The 15,544-nt window shown below is 40.8% G+C and overlaps 1 protein-coding gene across 1 annotated transcript in view; it reads right to left on the minus strand.

Annotated features, from left to right (window-relative positions):
• The window catches only part of pard3ba (par-3 family cell polarity regulator beta a), a 136,407-nt gene that overhangs the window by 41,607 nt on the left and 79,256 nt on the right, over positions 1-15,544 (minus strand). The window contains 2 exon segments of the mRNA XM_077512352.1: positions 2,648-2,902; positions 3,004-3,117. Coding sequence (XP_077368478.1) covers positions 2,648-2,902; positions 3,004-3,117 — 369 coding nt within the window.

Below are 15,544 nucleotides of genomic sequence, written 5' to 3' on the forward strand. Positions count from 1 at the left end.
ACTAATAATCGGCTCTGAAAAAAAACGTATCGGTATATCATTAGTATACATATTTATTTATTGTGTTTTACAACAACACTTAACTATTTACAATTCCACAAGTACCAGTGGCTAGAAAGTTGTCAGAAGTCTTTCTGTTCCTGAAAAGCACACGTGTAGTAGTAAGATTTAACATAGTAAGATTAAAAAAAAAATTGGAGATCCTTTATTTTATTTTTATTTATTTATTTTTTTAAAATCATTTTGGGTGATAGCCTATCATTTAAGATGTGACATTCAAATGAACCCCCTTAACAAAAGACATTGAAATGAAACGGTATGTAAGCAATGACTCATCATTGGACCACACACATACACATGTTGCTAGGTTACACTTGGCTGTCTCGTAAAAATAGACCAATTAAGTGTCTGTGTGTGCATATTTGTGCCCGTGTAAGCAGTGTGCTTGTGTGGGCCCTTGACCAACCAGAAAAAGAGTCGGCAATGAGCTTAAATGAAGTTAGGCGCCAATGATTAATTAATATGTGGACATATGCTAAAACATATGGAAAATTAAAATTACGAGTCATTTAGATGTCACGGGACTACATGCAACGTCGATGCACACTGTAAAATAATATTCAACGTGCGTTTCAGTGGTTCCTGGAGACTCTCAGAGACAGAATGCTCCTCATCCATCATGCTAACGCTAAAGACGAACTCATACACATTACCAGCAAAGCAGCGGGGTGACACAGCGAGAAAATGAGACGGAGAAAACGGGCCGGTAATGAATCACCCGCCACTAGTGAATGAGTTCAAGTGGTCCAACAGATCTGTCAGGCCGCTGGACTGTGGCTAATTATCTCAGCTTTGTCTGCATCCTCCCGTCTTCAACATCCTCTGTGGCGCTAACACACAAGCCCACTCTGCCCGTGCTATTTGTCCCTCATTCTGCCACGTCTTTCCATCTGTTCCCTTCTCTCGTCATCCTCTTTGCAATTTGCAAGTCAATAGCGTGAGCTCTCGGAGTTTAGTATGCAAGGAGTTTTAAAGTCGTCTGAATTATTTCACCGGGGAGATGATACATTTGCATTAGAACCCTCTTCAGATTTTACACATGCTCACTTACAAAGCTAAATTTAAATGCACAATTTCCAAAGCAGCTACTGTTATGATGTATAATTCAAAAGGAAGAAGCTTTGTGTGTTTTTAAGCACTTCGATGCTGAATACTAAGGACTCTCATCTGGTGGGATAAATGTGATACGTCGTTTTGTTTTGCTTTTTATCATCATCATCCATGTAGATGGACAATAATCTCACCTTCGACCGCCACATCACGAATGTGCAAACACAGAGTCACCAGACGCTATCAGTTATCCACAAACTCTACATACCATTAGGGTACTGTTGGTAACTTATGAGCACGCGTATAAACGTAGAAACCGGGACCGAAAGCCCAAATTCGGGTACGGGGTTTTGGACACTCGTAAAGCCGGAACCGTACGACCCACAGCCAAAATGAGCACATCACTAGAACCGCGGAGACCAGAGCTTTACAACGATATGTGGCTCGCGCCGGTCCGACCTTCCCATCCCCGGATCCAGGGGGGTGCATAGCCACTAGGGGTGTGAATTGCCTAGTACCTGACGATTCGATTCGTATCACGATTCACAGGTCACGATTCGATTCGATACCGATTAATCCCGATACGAATGGTCACGATTCGATACCGATTAATCCCGATACGAATTTATAAGTCGATTGTTGCGATTTTTTTTCATTCATATTTAGAAAATACTAATCAGTAAGCTTGTAGAGTGTAAGATTTATATGAAAATGTATTATTTATTTATCTGAAATTTCAGTCTTATAGAGGTTGTAATCTGTTTCATGTTTGAACAGCATTAAAATAAAAATATTAAGGCTTAATGTGCCGTTCATATAACATTCTTCCATGCTCAAGGTGTGAATCCTAAAAAAAAAAAAAAAAAAAAAAAAAAAAATTATTGAATCGATTCGAGAATCGCGCGATGTAGTATCGCGATATATCGCCGAATCGATTTTTTTTTTAACACCCCTAATAGCCACATACCTATAGCCCGAAATCAAGCTCGATTTCCGGGTAAAGTCACGGAGGTCCCGGTCCACTGGAGGTCCTTTTCCTCCGGAACCGGACGTCCTACAGGGAAAATGAACACATCCCCGGAACCGCCTGGACGAGAGCTTAACAACGGTGTGTGGATCGTGCCGGTCCGACCTTCCATTCCGGGGATACAGGGGGGGAAACTTCGGATCAACCTATAGCCTGACATCGAGCTTGATTTCCGGGTAAAGTCACGGAGGTCCCAGTCCCCTGGAGGTCCTTTTTCCCCGGAACCGGACGTCCTACGGGGAAAATGGACACATCCACGGAACCGCCTGGACGAGAGCTTTACAACGGTGTGTGGATCGTGCCGGTCCGACATTCCATTCCAGGGATACAGGGGGGGAAACTTCGGACCAACCGAAAGCCTGACATCGAGCACGATTTCCGGGTAAACGTGCCGGTACCGTACGCGGGCCTCCAGCCCGCTTCGCACGCGTATACAAAGCATACACGTACGTATCATACATACATATATGTGTAACTATTGACTGTTGATCCTCTCCACTGCTGTCTCACCTTTCTGGAGGTTGTTGCCTGGACTTGTTGACCTTGGCGTAGAGCCCCTCCAACTCCTCGGCAGAGGCCTTAGGCTGTTTGGTCTCTACAGTTGCAGGGGAAGGGGTACGACCAATCAACTGCAGCGAGTTTGGCTGGAGGAAGTTGGTGATGTGTGCATAGTTGGGGTCGTCGTCGTCGTCTTGCAGATCGGGGAGGGAGCGCGGGCCCGAGTTGAGCTGGGCAGCGTCGATTTCGGCATACCGCGGATCGTAGCTGTTAGCGGCGAGGGCGAGCGAGAAGGGAAGACGGGAGAAGATGTCGCCATGACTCGGAAGTTCACGTTTGTTTCATGTCAAAGTCGAGCTGATTCCTACCTCCGCTCTCTGCTGTCAGGAAACCTGTCGCCCTCCTCCTCGCTCCAGGCTTCCAGTTTGTTTTTTGCCACTTTCGCTGCATCTTTGCTCCTGTCGTCTCTCTTCTTACCGAACCTGCACAAGAAGCAGAAACATCGTTTAATTACTTCAGCAAGATTAATTGTTTGCTGACTTGATCCCAGAAACTCATCTAAACCTATTAAAGGCAGGCCATTTTCCTGGAAATGAATTTTAATTTAATTTAATTTTTTTTTTCCATTAGGATGACAATCAAGAGAGATTATGCGCGACCATGTAGTTCAGCATATGATGCATGAATATTTCAAACGTTTATTACGCATGTTGTTAAATTGCTGCATCTATTTTTTTCACATCACGTTTGCTCGTGTGGCCATCATTACGCCTTTCCCTTTAAATAATTAAGATTCTTTCATCTCATGCTTTCCTCGGAAAGTTTGCTGAGGCAATCTAATGTCTGCGTTTATCTCATTAACAGCGAGACACTTTTCATTAGTGCTACAGGAAGACACGCGGCCTGAATGGTAACCTGTCGGTCCAGCTAAAAGTGGCACAGGGTGAAGGGAAACCAATTACAGGAATCGTTAGGGTTATTTACTGGCATTGGCTCACTTGTTCAAAGTTACCAACAGGAGTTCTTTAAACCAATAACGCCCATAATGTAATCCTAACCCGCATTACCATTAGGGGTGTGCTCCAAAAATCGATACGGCAATATATCGTTGCGGGCCTCATTACAATACACGTATCGATACGCAGGCGTCAGAATCGATATTGCTCATTCACTTTAAATAGGTAGTTAACGTTTGCCTTTGCAGCTTGCACTGTACCTAAAAAAATAAAAACCAGCCGTCTTTGAAGTTAATTGCCTTCAATTAATGCAAAAATAGCTCACCAGTGATTGGACACTGTGTCTTGCTAAAAAAAATTAATGCAAAGGAAGAATAACATTTATTTACTTATAAACTTAACGTGGCACATGTGTCTTAATATACCAGTTTTCCTAATTTTGTTTAAAAAAAGAAACTAAATAGAATGTGTTACAAAAAAATGCTGTTTTTATTTCCCAAATATTTCAAATAGGCACATTTTAGAGCTGTCATTTTAATACTTTGATATTTTTACTCATATCGGCTCATGCCTATACATTTTCCCGGTGTGTCTGTGAAAACGTCTCCTTGCTCTGCAGTGCGTACACATTTAGACCAGGCATGCCGCTTTTTGGTAAACCACAAGAGCTACTTAACAAAAACATTTTTGTCATCCAGCATAATAAACATATCCTTTAGGTATAATATGACTGTTATTATAAAATGCAAGTAAATGAATGTGAAATATCGGGATACGTATCGCCTTGAAGATCGAGTATTGGGTTACATATGTATCGCGATACGTATCGTAACGTGACCCCTGTATCGTGATATGTATCGTATCGTGAGGTTGGCGTCAATACCCAGCCCTAATTACCATCACATCTTATAACATTCCTCTTTCTTTCAAAAAACAGCATTGGAGCGCCAACACTTATTTCCTTTTGTCAAGGCTGCACCAAAAGAAGACCGCTAATTACCTCACCGCCGCCATGCACGACCCGGAAAAAGAACGTCAGTGCCGTTTACCTTCCTATGCACCATCAAGCATAATTATATTTCCTCATTATTATTCAGAATAGCAGATTTATGTGATTGTGTGAGCTGTTAGATAGCATCCCTCTCCAAAGGCATACTGACGGAGCTCCTTAATTAACATTCCAAGGGGGGGCAAAGGTCCACAGCAGGACTCATTATACCTGCATTCATTAGGAAAAGGCAAATCAACTGAGGTTTGAAAGTTAAAAAAGGAAAAAAAAAGAAAGAAAATACACACACATAATGAGGGTGGGACTTTCAATTAGAGACATGTACCTGCCATGAGGATGGTTGTTATCCCGCACTCTCCTATTATCTTACACTATCCCCAAAACTTCCACTTTAACCCTGTTATGGAGAGGAAACTGTGCTAATGGCATGCCTATGCTCCTTTCCTCTACTTGATTGCAATAGGTAACTGAAAATGAATGAGAAACATTTTCTTTTTTTTTTTTGCTTGCCGCAAATGAAAATGTCTCTGTGATGCCATGAGATGAAACCATTAAGGCCTAAGGCGCCTGCCAAAACATGCCTCTAAAACCGATGGGTGACTTTAGAGACACGAAAACCTGAAGTTTTCCTGGAAATTCAACAATATTATACATCTCAACTCCTGAAGGAGACAGAAACATAATTCCAAAAACATTGCAGAGCTTCACACAAACGTAAGTTTATTATTATAAGCGTATTATAAATAATAAATAAATAAAAAGATAACTGTCGCATCAGCCAAGGTCATGACTGATGAGCTCAACTCAACTCTTTAAAATAAATGTGGAACTTGTCAGCCAGCAAAAAAAAGCCATAACGAGGGAAAGGTTCAAAGTTGACCCCCCAACGAAGAAGCAGTGGCTGGGGCTAGTGGAAGAATTATTTGATATAGAAAGATTCACTGATATACTGAGGGTTCAGGAAGGGAAGTTTGAATCAAGATGGGAAAAATGGTTGGAATATAAGAGACAACTGAATGACACCACAAATGCGGAGAAAAGAAAGTAGACCATGAATGTGCGTTATAAAATGATGTGAGGCCCATATGTCACTGTTGATTAGGGCAATATCGTGATATAAAAACTGCCACAATATCCTCGTCGTCATGATCGCAATATTTAAAAGGAACACATCTGTTCAAAAAATCAGGTTGATTTCCATTTGTGCCGTTCTAGCAGCCTCTAGTGGCTAGTTTATTAGTGCAATTTAGTTTTCATTAGGGATGTTTTGGCCTTCTATGTTTAAAATCTATGCTAATTGTCAGATGAAGGGGAACCTAATTAGCCTGTGAAGCGATCAATGTGTGCTTGCATTAGTAAGTAAGTGCCTCAATATTATTATTGAAGATTGTAGGTGGTTTATATGCATTGCTGTTATGTACAAAAGCACAATATTGTGCTTTTTTTTTTTAGTATGAGCTCTTTTTTTTTTTTACAATATTGCGATCTATTTTGAATATCGCCAACGCCCCCACAATATCGTGATAATTATCGTATCGTGACCTTCATATCGTGATAATATCGTATCGTGATGTTTGGATATCGTTGCATCCCTACTGTTGATTGCTTTTTTTTTTTTCCTCTGTTTTTGTTTTTGTTTTGTTTTAGTTTGTATGAAGATGTTATTTCATGCACGTGTGATATTGTAAATTGTAAAAGACTTCAATAAAAATTAAAGTGAAAAAAAATGTAATAAAATAAATAAATAAATAAATGTGGAACATGCTGAACAACATCGAGCTGCGGCTTAATCAATAAAGATATTTAAAATTTAGAGAAATCCAGACGAATCGCTTCAATGAATACATACGAGAAGCGGAGGGAAGACCAAAGTGAGAGTAAGAAATATGCAAGGGCAGACGCGGGAGCAAAAAAAAGCGCCAATGAAAAGTGCTGCTCAGCTTGGGAGGAATAAGGAGATTAGCTATAGACTGTGTTGAGGCGATGCTCCAGCATTGAGGCACCGGGAGAACACTTAATCAGCCAAGCAGAACTGTTATCTCCGTAATTAGATTGCTCTGTATGTATTTTGAGAGGAGCGCACATATCTCAGCGGAGTTTGCTGCAGAAAGAGAGAGCCCGCTGAAAAAAAAGATTAACACAGTAGAGTTGTGTAACAGAGCTTCACTCTCCTTCACGCTGATATGTTTGGAAAATATTCCAGGATGAAAAACCTAATAACAGTCACGGCACACATACGCAGTCAGCGGGGACTTTTTCAGTTGGGGCAGGGGTGTCCAAACTTTTTCCATTTGAGGGCCACATCCAGAAAATCAGAAGGACGCAAGGGCCGCATCATGTTATGAAGAGAAATTCCTAAAAATTGTACAAATAATTCATTTGTGCGTTTGCATATTTAGAAAAAATGCTACAGCATATAAACCAATTTATTTGTAATATGGCAGTAGGGTTATTATTCCGGATGGGCGAGTACCGATACCAGGTATCGGTATCGGGCCGATACCAGCCTTTTTTTCCAAGTACTCGGGTACTCGTGACCACAGACGAGTACAAGCGAGCGATGGCAGAGGGGGAAGACGTTAAGTGAGTCCTCCTTGCCTGTAAGTGGCGCTAGCTTGCAGCAGTTTTTCACCAAAACTTCACCGGTTTGGAAATACTTCAAAATTGGGAATCTTAAACTAAAAGAGCATTTTTGTGTTTTATTTTGAGCGTTAAGACTAGTGTTGTTCCGATACCGTTTTTTGGCCCCCGATACCGATTTCGATACCCAGCTTTGCAGTATCGGCCGATACCGATACCATACCGATACCTAAGTTTTTTTTTTTTCCTCAACAAGAAAAAGCTGTCCTGCCATTGGTTCAGAGCATTCAAGGACCAATCGGATATCTTAGATCAGCATGCAGTAAGCATGTCACATATCAGTGAATGTCGTGCACGAGCAAAACACAAGATGCTGCATCCAAAATCTTATATTAGCATTGGAATTAATGGTATCGGCATGTTACTTGTGAGTACTCACCGATACCGATACCACTGTTTTAATGCAGTATTGGCGCCTCTGCCGATACCAGTATCGGTATCGGAACAACACTAGTTAAGACGATTGAAGAGTGACTGTGCTGTTTTTTTTTGTCAAAATTAAAGGAAATATATTTGTTTAAAAATATATTTTCGGGATTTTTTATTTATTTGTCAAAATGTACTACTGTTATCGGCAGTTGGTATCAGTATCGGTGAGTACTGAGGGTCTGAGTATCGGTATCAGTCTGAAAAAAAGCGGTATCGAACATCCCTAGTTATTATAGTTTGAGAATTTTTCATTTTAGTTAGTTTTTATTTTAGGGTGGTTCTGTTAATTTTTATTAGTTTAAGGTGAGAGAAACAGAGAAAGTCAATTCATGAGTCTTGGTTGAGGAAGACGACTGGACAGGTTGTGCGGTTGTGTAATGGCTTCCTGGCGTCCAGTGCTTCAGCGGATCAGCGTGTATGACTAATATATGACCAAATAATAATTGTTCGGCACCGTTTCCTGTTGCGTCTGTAATATCTTTAATTGACTGCTGAGTGATGGGCAGTCGGCAGCTGAAATGCCTCGAAGCTGTCTCGCCGATACCGATACGTTGTCTGCACTTCAAACTGGCCGTCCCTGAGGGTCAATTCAAATGTCATAACTCCATAAGAACTGATGAATTGCGTAGCTGATCAACACAAATGGAAAGTCTCCGCTCAGGGTCTCATTTGATAATTACCTTCCGCACAATAATTCACTGCCTAAATGGCGGTGTCAAATTCCCTACTGGATGAGTCACTGGCAATATAAATAATAACAATAAAAAAATAAAAAAAAAGTTTAATTTCTTCAATGAGGTTCTTGCCATTTGGAAAATGCCACTGTTTAAGAAGAAGTGCGTGCAATAAGTTCCCGGGCAATCATTTTAGCCTCCAAGAGAAAGTAAAAGTGATGCATGGAATGAAGGAGACCTTTTTGGACTGTTTTGCTTGCTAAGAGACAGAAAACCTTATTCACCCTTTAACTCATTCACTGCCATTGACGGAAAAAGACGTCAAATGATGCTTTTTTTTTTTTTTTTTTTGGTCTGGCAATGAATGCGTTAAAGGGGCTGTCTGCCGGTTTCACTCACGCACTTTTTAAATAAAGGATTTAAACAAATTAACTACTTTTCAATTGATAGATATGGGCTTTTCATAACGTGTGGGGGTGATTTTGTCCTAACCCCCCACACCCCCAGCCTGTATTTCGCCATTTTGTGTTTGTTTTGTAAACAGTGGAACGTTTCTGTGAAAAGACGTGTTTATACCCCTCCAGCCAATCGCAGAGCGGGGGGGGGGGGTGGAGTGTCGCAAACGGGGCCGGACGATCGTGTCAGCTGCGGGACGTCACTCCTGCGGCAATTTGAAAGCACACATGGATTATTTTTATTTTTCTCACTCACTCACTCACTCACTCACTCACTCACTCACTCACTCACTCACAGAAGCTTACGTGTGTGAATGAGTGAGTGAAGAAAAAAAGAATCCGTGCGTGCTTTCAAATTGCCGCAGGAGTGACGTCACGCAGCCGACACATTCGCCCGGCCCCGTTTGCGACACGCCCCGCCCCCGCTCTGCGATTGGCTGGAGGGTTGTAAATACTCCACAGAAACGTCCCGCTGTTTACAAAAAAAAAAAACACACAAAATGGCAAAATACAGGCAGGCTGGGCGTGTGGGGGTTCAGGACAAAATCACCCCCACACGTTATGAAAAGCCCATATCCATAAATTGAAAAGTATTTAGTTTTAGGGCTGCACAATATATCGAAAAAATATCAATATCGTGATATTGGCCCTTGCAATATGCATATCGCAAAGGCATGCAATAAGTTTTATATGGAATTTCATGCTTTTTATATGAATTTGACCAGTCAAATGCTTACTAAAATGTGCATCGCCATTCAATAGTTGAAAAATATCAAGACATAATTACAATTAATTAACTAAGATTACATTAAGGTTGCTTATATTGCCACATGAAAAAAAGTTTTTCTTTCATTAGGTAATAAAAATGTAATTTCTTTAGGTACATGTTAAATATCGCAATAATATCGATATCGCTATGTTCAGCAAGTATATCGCATATCGCATGTTTTTCCAATATCGTGCAGCTCTAGTTAGTTTATTTAAATCCTGTATTTAAAAAGTGCATTTTCCTGAGTGAAACCGGCAGACAGCCGCTTTAACTGAGGCATGGGTTCTAGTTTGCAAAGTGCAGAAGGGCGAGCACAAAAAGACACTTCCAAGTCAAGCACTCAGCTTGAGAAAGGAGGAAGGCAGGACAGTTGCCCTAACATGAAAGAGAAAAAAAAAAAACCTGAAAGCTTTTTGTGTCGGAACAGAAGAGGGCCTATCAAGGAAAGACCTGAGAGATGCAGCCGGTTCAGGTGCAAGAAATGGAGATGCAGGAGCTTGTTGTGACTGCGCCTTTATCAGCCGATATATATGCATGAGGACTTCCTCATCATCCTCCGTGTTGATTCCCCAGCCAGCCCCTCTGATATTTGACTGGCAGCTCACATCAGTGCCAGCAAAGCCGCACATCATTTCAGGAAAGCTGCCCGTTGCACTGAATGGATGGCAGAAAGTAGAGGGAGAAATTAATTTGTTTTCTAGCGGCTGGTGACGGCGATAGCGCCCGTGTCCATTTGCCAACGCTGGGAAGTTGTAAATTAGAATTGCGCCTCAGTAGCGCAGAAAGGATGCTGCTTCTGCTGTGCAGAATTCATTTCCAACAATCATATTTCTCACGTTTTTTTTTATTTTTCAACAATTAGGGGTGGGGGTGGGGGCGGGGGGCGATTGTACATCGGCCTTAATTTTGACAAACTGCGCTGGGGACTGGGTTGAGGGACAATTTGGAGAATAATAATGGATTCAAGCAGAATCACCAGAATCTGCATAATTTAAACAAATGGAGGATTGGCGTGCAAATCAGCGTTTAAGCCAGTGCTTCTCAAATAGTGGGGCGGGCCCCCCCAGGAGGGCGCGAGGCTCCATCAAGGGGGGCGCATTTGACCTCGGGGAACATGCTTTTTTATTTTTTTATTTTGATTTTTTTTTTTAACTGTCCTAGAATAAAGTGCAATTGCACCTCCACTACATTAGGGGGCAGTGGCACTCTCATTATTGGCAGAGTGTGCGCAGGGAGCATTCGCTCGGTGGTGTTGGGGTTTTGTTTGCACTGAGCATGCGCGCTTTGCACACAGCAAAAAAAAAAAAAAAAAAAAAAAAATAATAATAATTCAGCACAAATTATATTATATTTTGGTTTTGCAGGTTAAAGTTTGTTGTTTTTTTTTTTTTTGGGGGGGGGGGGGGGGGTTAATATTGTGCTCCTGATCAGTTTGAATGCATTATTATTTATTGATTTTATGTAATTTTATTTTTCCGTATCATGGTTTGACATGGTCAGTCAAAAAAAAATTATGTTTATAGTTTAATTAAGGATTTAATTTTATTTTTGATTTTCAGATGCACTTTAAATCTTTTCTATTACAGTTAATAAAGCTATTCTTTATCGTAATTTGGTCCACATTTCTTTCTTTTTTTTATTCTTTTATACGTTAATACGGATACAGTGTTATGCACAGGTATGCTTTTAACAATTTTATAGACAATTAATACTATTTATAGGGGTTGGGGGGGTGAGATGTTTTCTTCTTCATGACAGAAAATAATTGAGAAGCACTGGTTTAAGGCAACCCTCATAAGTGAGCCATCGCCGTAGAAGAACTGCCAAACAGGAACTTTTGCATCAACAATTCATAAGGTTGATCAAGGGATGAGTAGCGATGCGGTAAGGGAGCAATACTGCTTATCCACAGGAGAGAGCTTGGAGCTGTGGGCAAAATGAAGAGCTTAATGTATATTTTATAAAAGGGAATACTAATATGAATGAACCGTCTCTTGGAAGACTCCAAGATGGGGCAGCTAACCGCCTTTAAGTGCCAGACGAGATGGCGGATCAAAGAATTACACCTGTGATGCTTGAAACAATGGCGGCATTACGTAACGCATCGTTTTGTTTCCATCGGTTTGAAAGTCAGATGATATTACAACGGTCCATATTTCCCAACCAAACTGGGGTATGCAGGCCTAGGCAAGTAAAGGAGAGAGTCCCTCATATAGCTCATTTTTAAGCATAAAATTACAATGTATTTATTTTATTTTTTATTTTAATAAGTTTATGTATTATTTTTGACTTGGATGGCAGGGTAAAACCACAAAAAGAATGCTTTTTACATGGTTTCGTGGTGCAGATTTTCGTGACATCTACAGTGTTACCTCTACTTACGAACGTCTCTTCATACGAAATTTTCGAGTTACGAAACACCTCAACGGGAAAATATTGCCTCTCCATCTGAAACTTCAGTCTCATAACTTTGAACCACTGTATTTAACAAATAGGTTGTAATCTGTTTCATGTTTGAACAGCATTGAAATAAAATATTAACTCATTCACTGCTAGTTCAGGGAAAAAATAATAATCTTTGACGTCTAAAGCCGTCTATGGAAATGAATGCGTTAATTTTTAATGTTCCATTAATATAACATTCTTCCATTATTAAGGTGTGAACTAGGGCTGGGAATCTTTGACTGTCTCACGATTCGATTCGAGTACGATTTTTGGGTCTACCAATCAATTGAGAATCGATTTTCGATTCTCGATTCAAACAAATTTCGATTCAAAATTATTTGATTGACAAATGATTTCTGCTTCAATTTACAGATATGCACAACATTGTTATGATCTACTCCAGTCTGCTTTGCAAGACAAAATGACAAATAGAGACATGAAAGTATCTTTTTTTGTGTTTTTGTTTAAACATTTATTAAATTTTGTATTGTAAGTGCCTTTTTCCACAAAAACAGCATGTGGGCTACAACTGCCTTTTCCCCTTTGTCTTCATTTCTAATTTAAATAAAATCGATTTTTGGACATTAATATCGATTTGATTTGATTTGATTAATAAATGAGAATCTCGATTCTTTTAGGAATAGATTTTTTTTGGGCACACCCCTAGTGTGAACCCTAACCCTAAGTAAGACGTTTTGTTGAATATTTTTCCATCAAAAATGGATGTTTAAAAATCGATTCGGCCACCTATGTAATCGAGTCGAGAACTGTGCTCTGTAATATCGCGATATATTGCCGAATCGATTTTTTTCTCAACACCCCTAATATTACATATATATATATATATATATATATATATATATATATATATATATATATATATATATACATATATATATATATATACTGTGTATATATAAAATATGCGTATTATATACGCATCTACTTTGTGTGCCTGCACGCGTGTATGAGCAAGACGGCCAAAATCCACTTTTTGTAACAATTACCCCACACTTGCATGGCACCGGCAACCCACCTTGTATGATGAAATATAATGTATGTCAGAAGACACAACCTGGTCTGCAAGTATCAGCTGCATTTATCCCCATGCCTTCTTTTGTAGGGTGTCGCAGCAAGAGGATTCTTACAGTTGACTACTCTAGATTAGGCAAACGGCAGCAGTGGCAAATGTCATTCGACAACAAAACTGAGTGTAAAGAGGCTCGTCGGGGAAAAGGAGCAAAGGATGAAGGGAAGCGAGCGAGGAGGCAAAGTTGCCCAAAAACAACCGTAATAATCCATCAGAAATCGTCTTGCGGCGAGCCCCTTCAGTTTGACAACTGGCTTGCGTCGAGCGCAGTTAACCGGTGACTGTCTTTCAGCCAAGCACATCCTGCCACCCTGCGATAGGATAAAAAGCGGAACGGACCTCGCTAATTGGCTTGCCTCTCTGTCGGATTTCTTCAGCGCGACACATGGAGAAGGAGAAGGTGAGGGTTCGGGGAGGGGGGTGTTTAGCATGATGTTGTGTGGATTTGTAAACAGTGCATCAGTGCTGGCTTTCATGTACTTAATAGCGGCGGAGGGGGAGGAGTCAGCTGAATGTGCACCGATACTGATGGCTGAACACTGATCCTGGGGCAGGTGGGATTTGTCACCACCAGTCAGGATTTGCCATGACAGGTTGAACGCTGGCACACCCGGCGATCGGAGAGCGGAATGAAGACTGTGTCCAACGCCACCTGAAAGTGAGGCTGCGAGTCACGAGCTGCATCCGTCAAAGCCTGACCTGCTGGATCAAACTAATCCCAGCGCACAAACGCGACACAAATGAGCACACGCTTAATCTTTGCAAACTCCCGAAGCCCGGGAGCTGAGCTTAGCTAATATTTTTGACACGGATCATATTAACAGGAAATGAGTGGTGACAATATCTTGTTTGACATGGCCAAGTTCAAGACTGAAGACTTGTTAGCCTGTATTTACGCTACATGGCTCAAGGGGCCCAAATTACGCACAACTCATTTATTGTGCAATAATCTAATTGTAACATGTATTTATTACATGTTTTGATGCATTTTTATGCTTTATAAATCATGTCTGAATTTTGGGAGGTTTGGAACGGATTAGGGCATTTACATGGAAAATGCGTCTCTACTGACAACATTTTCTAGTTTACAACTTTCTTCCTGAACCAGTTAATTTCATATGCAGAGGTACCGCTGGATGGAACTCGGATGTGAGTCCTGTTGAGACGGCTCATTATTTCAGTCTGTTAAAGCTTAAAGCTGGTAATTATCAGTTTTTCAGTTTTTTTATGTATTTATTTTTTACTGAATGATGATGCATTGTGCCGAAAGGCTTTTGTATGAATTTTCTTGAAAATGTTTTTGTCTAAAATTAAGTTGATTATATGACTGTTGTTGTTGTTTTTCTCCCAATTAATATAGCCAATGGCACTCACCATAAATGCAAAAAAAATAGAGATGATCAATGTCGGTATCGGTATCGGCCGATCTTAGTCATTGATGATCGGTATCGGCAGCATAAAACCCTGATCGGAGCATCCCCAATTGTGACGGCCTCAACTGGCAGCTTTCTGAGTATTTTTTTTTAATTTTTTTTTTACCATAAATTTAACGCAATGCTCGATTTTCATTATTCAATTTACACACTTAGCACACTTTATATTGGTCATTTTTTTGTCAATTTAAAGTTCTGTGGCTATTGTGGGTTTTCTGCAAGAGATTATTGCTCACACCTGTAAAACAGGGAATTAAGTCAGTCCGGGCAAAATTAAATTTTGGGGGGGGGGTGACTGCGATTGGTCCAGGGTTTACCTCGCCTACTGTCCATAGGCAGCTGAGATAGGTTCCAGCACCCCCCGCAACCCTTGTGAGGAATAAGCGGTCAAGAAAATGGATGGATGGATGGATGGGATGGGATGGGGGGGGGGCTACCACAAGTAATGGATACAATAGTTTGTTTACTTCCGCTAAATTTTTTTGCAGTAAAAAGGATTTGAACTTTTAAGACCTGCAGTGTCAATACAGTCTTAAAAAATGTGCCAAAAAAAAGCAGAAGCGTTGCATGGGAAAGGAAAACAGACGAGGTCAAGCTTGGCTGTTTTTGCGGTTGGTCGGTGGCCTCTGAGGCACCATTCCAGGTGAAGGCTTCACTGCTGTCTGCTGAGCACAGAGCAGACAGGCAAGGTCTTCGAGGTGCCGCCATTTGTCCTGGCTTATTTAGCAATCAAGGAGACGAGACAGCAATGGGCCTTGATGGCGAGCCAGGTGGAAAAAAAAAAAAAAAGACTTGAAGCTTCATCACAGTGAAACATGAGAGACAAATGAGCATTTTCACTCTCAACTGTTCCCTGACATTTCATTACCATTACCGTTGGACATGCGGAATTATTATTACGCGATTTGCAATATGATGGGACGCGCACGTTGAAAATACAAGTTCCAAATGTTCCTACGTTACCGTATTTTTCGGATTATACGTCGCTCCGGATTATAAATCGAACCAG

The sequence above is a fragment of the Festucalex cinctus genome, chromosome 2 (genome assembly GCF_051991245.1).
Source record: "Festucalex cinctus isolate MCC-2025b chromosome 2, RoL_Fcin_1.0, whole genome shotgun sequence".
NCBI classification, from domain to species: domain Eukaryota; kingdom Metazoa; phylum Chordata; class Actinopteri; order Syngnathiformes; family Syngnathidae; genus Festucalex; species Festucalex cinctus.